This window comes from Apus apus, chromosome 4 (genome assembly GCF_020740795.1).
Source record: "Apus apus isolate bApuApu2 chromosome 4, bApuApu2.pri.cur, whole genome shotgun sequence".
NCBI lineage: Eukaryota > Metazoa > Chordata > Aves > Apodiformes > Apodidae > Apus > Apus apus.
The window spans coordinates 40,882,807-40,890,397 of record NC_067285.1 but is presented as its reverse complement, the minus strand read 5'-3'; the positions used below and the strand labels follow the sequence as shown (position 1 = coordinate 40,890,397).

At 61.8% G+C, this 7,591-nt stretch overlaps 1 protein-coding gene across 3 annotated transcripts; it reads left to right on the top strand.

Moving 5' to 3' along the window:
- The first annotated feature begins 4,922 nt into the window (after positions 1-4,922).
- LOC127384436 (uncharacterized) lies at positions 4,923-6,879 on the top strand. Of its 3 annotated transcripts, none has more exons than XM_051618840.1 (5): positions 5,513-5,657; positions 5,749-5,924; positions 6,434-6,505; positions 6,597-6,692; positions 6,784-6,879. In XM_051618840.1, the coding sequence occupies exons 1-5, from the start codon at positions 5,513-5,515 to the stop codon at positions 6,847-6,849; spliced, it is 555 nt and encodes a 184-aa protein (XP_051474800.1). In that variant the 3' UTR covers positions 6,850-6,879. The 3 variants fall into 3 exon arrangements, with proteins under 3 accessions (XP_051474801.1, XP_051474800.1, XP_051474799.1); XM_051618839.1 differs by having other exon boundaries at positions 5,749-6,030; XM_051618841.1 differs by lacking the exons at positions 5,513-5,657; positions 5,749-5,924 and adding an exon at positions 4,923-5,062.
- Positions 6,880-7,591: the final 712 nt, after the last annotated feature.

Here is a 7,591-nt window from a genome sequence, read left to right as displayed (position 1 = left end):
AAAAAAGAAACTTAGACCCAACAACAGCAGGAAAACAGAGCCCTCCCTCCACAGCAGGAACCAAAAAGAACCAGGAACAACACCCCAACAAAAGCAGGAAACACAGGCACAAAAACAAGTAACAAGAAAAACCAAACACCTACAACACAACAGCTTCCAACACAGCCAAGATGGACACCCCTGACCTAAGCTTAAATACAGAGCTGGGGCCAATGGGGAAGGGTGGGTGGGTGGTGGGGGGGCTCCAGGTGAGGCCATCAGGATGATGGGGACCTGGTGGGGCCCTGGGAATGCTTCCAGCAGCAGCTGCCAGCAAGCAGCTCTGATCTTTCCTCTGCTCTGTCCTGTGCTGGCCTCCCAGCAAGGCTGTCAGCACCCCTGGGGCTGAAGGGGGAGGCAGGAGCAGCATCTCCAGGTAGGAGTGTGACCCCATCTGGGGATGGTGGCAGCAGGAGGGAGGAGGGCTCTGTGGATCCCGTGTGGGGGTGGCAGATCTCACCCTGAGGTTAGGGGGGTGTGTGTTCCATGAGAAGCCTTTTCCACCAGGAAACAACTGAAATGTGCCTGATCAGCTGGAAGTGCCCTCTGTGTGTGTGTGTGTGTGTGTGTGTGTGTGTGTGTGTGCACCAAGGTTGTGCTGCTGCCCTCGGGTACCAGCGTCTGCACCCAGCAGAGCAGGATTCAGGTGTGTGTCCTGGGATCTGAGGAGGTGACTATTGGCTTTCTTTGCCTCAGGAAGGCTCACAACGTGTGAGTGTTTGATGGGGGCCACCTTGTGGTCTCCTTTCCTCTCTGAATGTGGAAGACTTTTGGTTGTTGAAGGGGAAGTTACTGTGCTTGGAGACCAACTACGCTGGGGCTTGTGGTTAGAGACTTGGTTTTGTTCCTGTAGGTCCTGGGTCCAGAGTATTAGAAGGCCTTGGCCTGGAGTAGTCTGTGCTAGTCAAAGCCCAGATGTTCAGGAAAGGTTCATTGGCAGCAGATCCACAGAGATGCTGCTGAAGGGCTGGATGAGGAGGCCCTTGAGAGGCAGGAACTGCAGAGCTCCCCGTGGTGCAGCCCGTGCAGCACCTGCTGAGGCTGGAGCACATTTTTGATCTTCAATCTCAAAAGTGGATCCCAGGAGGTAAAACCAACATCATTGGCTGCCAACAAATCCAGGGAGGAAACTAGAAAGCTTATTCACAGGAAAAACAGACGCAAAAACACCCCCGATGTAGTTAATTGATTTTTTTATGAACACTGTAAAGAAATCTTTTCAGTGACATTTTGGTGTCTGGGGAGGATGGAGCTTTTCAGGGGGGGAAAGACCTGAGGGAAGCCTTTCTTCTAGGAGCATTGTTTGGAAGCTTGGGCTGGCTCAGCAGTGCAGAGACCCATGTGTTTAGGATGCAAGATGGAGTGTGGCCACAGAACCAGAGAGGACTTTGATCTGAGACACCCGAGACCTTCAGCATCCATGTTCATCCCCCAGAGCTGAGGCTTTGCTGCTGGGCAGCTGGAAAAGGGTGTTCCAGCTGCAAGGAGGCTGCAGCAGGGGAGCAGGTGAGTCCTGAGGGCTGCTAAGCACCTTTCTGGGCAGAGCACCTCAGAAGCACAGCCAGGCTCCAGCCAGGGCACAGCAGGCAGGGCTGCTGCTGCTGGAAATCCGGCTGGAAGGGCTTTTTGGCACAACTTCATTCCTGCCTTCCTGCCTTTGCTATGGAAGATGTTCTGCTGGCTTTCCCTGGCTTCGAAGGGAAGCAGCACAGGCAGAGCTGAAACTGGCTACAACTGCCAGCCTGTCTTCCACTGGCTTCATTCCTGTGCTTCACCTCTCTTGTGGCAGCCTGACAGCAACGTGTGGGCTGTTTCTTTGCTCAGCTGCCTCTCACGGGCAGGATGGACAGATCCCTCTCCCAGGAACTGGGCAGGGCTGCAAACCTGACAGCTCCTGTGTCTTCCTGCTGCTCCACCCTTGCTGGAGGGGGAGAGTTACCCTGTTTTCATGAAAACTAACAGCAACTGAGTTTCCGGGTCCTCTTGGCAGTGCCAAAAGGAATTTCTCACAGCACCTCACTTGTTTTCCCTGACAATCCGAGCCATCTCCCCCACTGCCCCTGTAAGAGACGCAGCAGGGAAGGGTCCTCGTTTCCCCCGGGATGCTGTCAGTGCTGCGTGGGGCTGGACCAGCGTGTCCTCAGCCCTGCTAGCCTGGAGAGGCTGCTCTGTCCTGACAGCTTGCTCTGCTCGGAGACACGTGGAAGCTCCGGGTCCGCTCTGCTCTCCCCTCCCGGCTCTTCCCAAGCGCCCCACTTCGCGTTCTCCCTGCTGCCCGCTCATCCGTCTCTGCAACACCCCTCAGCGGGCCCTGCAGCGGGCGGCGGCGAACGGAAGGGGCAGCAGCACGGAGCGGGTCCGGAGCCCGTTCCCGGGGGTCCCGGCGCGGCCGCTCCGGGGGGCGGGCTGGGGCAGTGCCGCGCTTCCCCCGCCAGGCGGCGCCCCCGCGCGGGGCTGCTCCCGCCCCCCCCGTCCCGCCATTGGCTGCGGCCCCGGAGCCGCCGGCAGCGCTGATTGGTGGGAGCGGCAGCGCGTGCCGGCCCCGAGGCTTTGAATGGCCCCGGGGCGCAGTTACCGCGTGTGGCCGCCAGGGGGCGCCTCCGCCAGGGGCGGGAGCAGCGCGCGCAGAGCGGGGCGGGGGCGGCTGGGGGGGAGGGGGAGCCCGGGGCTGGGGGTGCCCGGGGCTTCTGGGGGTGCCCGGGGCTGGGGGTGTCCGGGGCTTGTGGGGGTGCCCGGGGCTGGGGGTGCCCGGGCTGGGGGGAGGGGGTGCCGGGGCTGGGGGTGCCCGGGGCTTGTGGGGGTGCCCGGGCTGGGGGTGCCCGGGGCTGGGGGTGCCCGGCGCTTCTGGGGGTGCCCGGGGCTTCTGGGGGTGCCCGGGCTGGGGGTGCCCGGGGCTTCTGGGGGTGCCCGGGGCTTGGGGTGCCCGGGCTGGGGGTGCGGGTGCCCGGGGCTGCTGGGGGTGCCCGGGCTGGGGGTGCCCGGGGCTGGGGGTGCCCGAGGCTGGGGGTGCCCGGGGCCGGGGGTGCCCGGGGCCGGGGGTGCCCGGGGCTTCTGGGGGTGCCCGGGCTGGGGGGGAGGGGGTGCCCGGGGCTGCTGGGGGTGCCCGGGCTGGGGGTGCGGGTGCCCGGAGCTGCTGTCGCTGCTGCAGGGGACGAGGAGTTTCCCGGCCCGGGAACCGGCAGCACGAACCCGTCGCTGCCCCGCTGCGTTCCGGGCTGCGTCCCAGGTTGGTTCCCGCCCCGGCTCCCCCGCACCCGGCTCTGCGGGCAGGTTTTGGGCCCCCCTGGGCTGCTCTGGACACGGGTGTTCCCCAGGTCCGGGCTCAGGGGAGGGGGCTCTGGCTGGGGGCCAGGGCTGCGGGTGCTGCTGTGCCGGGAGGGCTCTGGGGGCTGCGGGTGGGCGCGGGCTGGGCAGCACTGCTGGGCCGGGCTGGGGGCTCCTCGGGGGGAGTTCACACGTGGCTGGGGCAGAGGGGATGGTCCCCGTGGGATGCGAGACCTGCTGGGCTGGCCAGGAGCCCGAAGGGAGACCTGGGTTGATCTGGGTTGCTCCAGGCTGTGCCCTTTTCCAGCCCCAGACAGGCCGGGAGGGTTTCAGCTGCACAAACAGGACATTCCCTGGACACCAGAGGTGCTGGTTCCTGCCCCAATCATGGGGAGCAATGAGGAGCAGCAGGAGAAGCACCGAGAGCTGGAGGCACCTGAATTGGCTCCCCCCTGTCTGCTGCTGCCTGGCTTTGTCCACAGGTGCCTCTGGTTCTCAGCCCCAGGTTCCAGCAGCTCCTCTGAGGAATGGGTTTGGTTTCTCTCTTCCCAAACCTGGGAGCTGGTGCCAGCAGGGCTGGGGGTGTCACTGCTGGGGGCAGCAGGGCTGGGACCAGAAGTGCAGCAGGGGTTCCTCAGGGCAGCCAGGCTGGAACAGCCTTTCTCTGGGAGTGCTGCTGAGCTCCAGGCTGTCGTTCCCTGCATGTTTGTTTCCTTTTGCTTAAGGCAGTGGATGAGCTGGTGTGTGTCAGCAGCTGGTGACCAGCCCCCTGTGTGTGTTTGCTACCTGTGGGTTCCAGGTAAGATTCAGTGTTCCAGGTGTGACTTTGCACAGCAGTTGCTGGGTTTCTGCAGGGATTTTGACCCACTTCTCTCTTCCCCCCCAGGAAATGGAGCGTTTGGTTGCCCCCCATCCCTCTCCAAGCCCTTCCCATCGTGTGCTGGGCTGCCCACAGTCTCTCAGCCGCCGGGTTTGTGCCAGGAGCCCACGAGTGAGGGTGAGTGGGGCTGTGGGGGTGGCCGTGGTGACTTGGCTGGGGCGCAGGAGGGAGGAGCGAGGCTCCGGGGGGTCTGGGGCTCCTGCAGATCCCTGGGCTGCAGCCCCGGGGTGACACCTCCCTGCAGGCCTGGCTCCCAGGCCTCAAGGGAGCCCCAGGGATGGCTCCAGGCAGGCGTGTGCTGCCTCTGCCCCTGCCCGGGCTGTGCAGAACATGCCCTGCCCTGAGGGTGGCTCTGGTGGGTCTGAGCTGTGTGAAAGCCAATGGACTTGGCTGGGCTGTGCCCCTTGGTTCTGCCCCGCAGGGGGACGAGGTGCTGGAGTTCTGCTGGAGACACGGGCAGTGCTTGTGCAGAAGGGAAGCAAACCCAAGGACAGCCCGGGCCTGGACACGAGGACTCTGCCTTGTGGAAGCTGAGAGCTGTTCCTGAGGGACACAGGACACCCTGGGACACGTGAGGTGCCTGGGGAAGGGCCACCCAGGGCTTTGCCCCTCATCCTGCTGTGGGTTTTCAGCCAGGTCCTGGCTCTCACCTGCCCTTCTGGGGAGAAATGGGACATCCCAGGTGTCCTGCCTCCCCTCCTGCCCCCGGTGCAGTGCTGGGTGCTGAGTGTCCCACCTCTCTCCCTCTGCAGGATGGACAGACAGAAGGACAGAGGAGCCCCAGCCCTGCCAGGAGCCACATGGGGTGTGGAGCCCTGGGCAGACCCTCGGTTGCCTGTGCCAAGGAGACCCCCGGGGCTGAGAGCCCTTCTGTGAGACGTGAGGGGCTGGGGGTCCTGCTGAGGGGGAGCTGGGAGCTGGGGAGGGCTGCAGGCAGCCAGGGAGGATTGTCCTGCCTGGCACCCCAGCTATTTATATAGCTGTTTCTTGGTGTTACATACAGCTACTGGCAGCTGCACAGTGGTTTGCTGTTGTTTGTCAGAGCACTAATTAACTTGGATTAGAAGAAATCTCATTCTGAATGACTGCCCTGTCTGCTTGGTGAGCACCCAGGACAGTCGCTTGGTTGGGTCCCCGGTTCTTTTGGGTCCAGCTCAGTTTGGGCTCTTGTTTTTGGCTTGTTCTGTTTGTCAGTTCAGCTCCTGCTTCTTCCAGGTCCTGCCCCTGAAGGCTCCAGTTCGTTTGCAGCACCAGGTCCTTGTGGCTCCAGCTCATGTGCAGCTTCAGGTTGGCTGGTTGTGCCCCTGTTTTTCCAGTCCCAGCTCCTGGATGGCCCCAGTTCAGTTCTGGCTCATGTTTGTTTCTGCTCTGGGTTCAGGTCCAGCCCATGGATGGTGCCAGCTGGTTTGTGAGTCTGTTTGGTTGCAGCTGCAGCTCATGGGCAGCTCTGGCTGGAGCTCGTTTGCACCTTCAGGTAATTTCTTCCTGCCCCCATTGATTTCAGGTCCAGCTCATGTGTGGCTCCTGTTTGTTTCTGCACCACTTTGTTTCTGCTCTGGTTTCAGGCCCAGCTGGTTCCTGCTTCCAGTGTGTTTTGGGCTCCTGTCAGTTACAGAACCAGTCCAGTGTCATGTCTGCCAGCTCCTCTGCAGTCCCAGCTGGTTTCAGGAGCTCCCACCAGATCCTCCTGCCTGCACCCCCTCCCAGCTCTGCTGCAGCTCCAGGCCTGTGTGGCTGCAGGGTGAGTCCAGCCAGTCCTCCTGGGAGCAGCAGGGCTGCAGCTGGGACTGTCCCCTGGGATTGGGATGTCCCAAGGGAACTGCCTGGGGCTGAGAGCCCTCTGAGAGGTGAGTGACTGCACCCTGTGGGACATCCTTCTAGTGGATGGGTGGTGGGACCTGGGGAATGCTGGAGTCAGCTGTGTGGGATTGTTCTGCCTGGCATCCCAGCTATTTACATAGCTTTTCATATTTAGATTCTATAGCTGTATCTGTTTCTTAGGTGTATATATGTAGAATAGGTATTTTATAGAGAGTTAGATGGTTGATACAGCTATTTATATTGAATAAAGTGGTTTGTGGTTATTGGAGAGCTAAATAACTTTGATTAGAAAGACTCTCATTTTGAGTGACTGCCCTGTCTGCTTTCTGAGCATCTGGGATGCTTGCTGGGCCCCTGCTTCTTTCAGGTCCATCTCTGGGATGGTTCCAGTTCAGTTCTGTCTCCCATTTTCTTCTGTTCCACTTCCAGGTCCTGCCCCTGAAGGCTCCAGTTCGTTTGCAGCACCAGGGCCTTGTGGCTCCAGCTCATGTGCAGCTTCAGGTTGGTTGGTTGTGCCCCTGTTTTTTCAGGCCCAGCTCCTGGATGGCCCCAGTTCAGTCCTGGCTCATGTTTGTTTCTGCTCTGGGTTCAGGTCCAGCTCATGGATGGTGCCAGCTGGTTTGTGAGTCTGTTTGGTTGCAGCTGCAGCTCATGGGCAACTCTGGCTGGAGCTCGTTTGCACCTTCAGGTAATTTCTTCCTGCCCACATTGATTTTAGGTCCAGCTCATTTGTGACTCCTGTTTGTTTCTGCACCAGTTTGTTTCTGCTCTGGTTTCAGGCCCAGCTGGTTCCTGCTTCCAGTGTGTTTTGGACCCCAGTTGGTTTCAGAACCAGTCCAGAGTGATCTCCTCCAGCTGAGCTGCATCTCCACTGCCAGTTGGTTCCAGTTCATTGTGGTTCCAGCCCTCTTGGCTTCAGCCCAAGTTGTCCATCACTCACTGTCACCAAGCACACATGAACATCAAGTGTCATCCCTGGTCCCAACCCTGAAGGAGCTTGTACCTTGAATAAACAGTTGGACAGCAAAAAGGCCTGAAAAGTGCTTTTTCGCCCTGAGACTATCTCCAACTTTTTTTTTTCTCTGGTGCCTGCAGGAATAGGGCTGGGACTGGACCCCCACCTCCGGGGGGGGCCCCGCGCGCACGGACCCCCCCCTCCTAAGGGGGGGCCAGGCACCCACCCCGAGCCCCCACCTCCGGCGGGGGCCCATGTTACTCCCACCCCCCTCCCGCAGCCCCAGGCCCTCCCCCCTCCCCGCACCCGCGGCCAAACGGCCCCTGCCTCGGAGCCCGGGAGCAGCGAGCGAGTCGCCGTTCCCGAGCCCCGAGCCAGGACTCGCCCCTGCTCAGCCCCGGGGCCCGTTCCCAGCCCCGCACACGCAGGACAAGGGCTCCGGGCACCGCCCGGCTCGCTCCGCGCTGCTGAGCCCAGGAACCCACCCCGGGGCTGAGCCCCGAAGCCCCCGCCGGGGCCGGACAACGAGCGGGGGGGGTCGGGTCGGGACCGGGATCCCGATCCCGAGCGGTGCTTGGGAACCGTCGGGGGGACCCGCGGAGCGGGCCCAGCCCCGTGTGGCCGCGGGCGAG

Excerpts from the sequence above, each read along its gene's own strand:
- LOC127384436 (XM_051618839.1), top strand. The coding sequence starts at position 5,513 with ATGGCCCCAGTTCAGTTCTGGCTCATGTTTGTTTCTGCTCTGGGTTCA. Across the intron at positions 6,031-6,433 it reads GGCTGAGAGCCCTCTGAGAG|GTCCTGCCCCTGAAGGCTCC; the intron begins GTGAGTGACTGC and ends TTCCACTTCCAG. Across the intron at positions 6,693-6,783 it reads GAGCTCGTTTGCACCTTCAG|GCCCAGCTGGTTCCTGCTTC; the intron begins GTAATTTCTTCC and ends CTCTGGTTTCAG.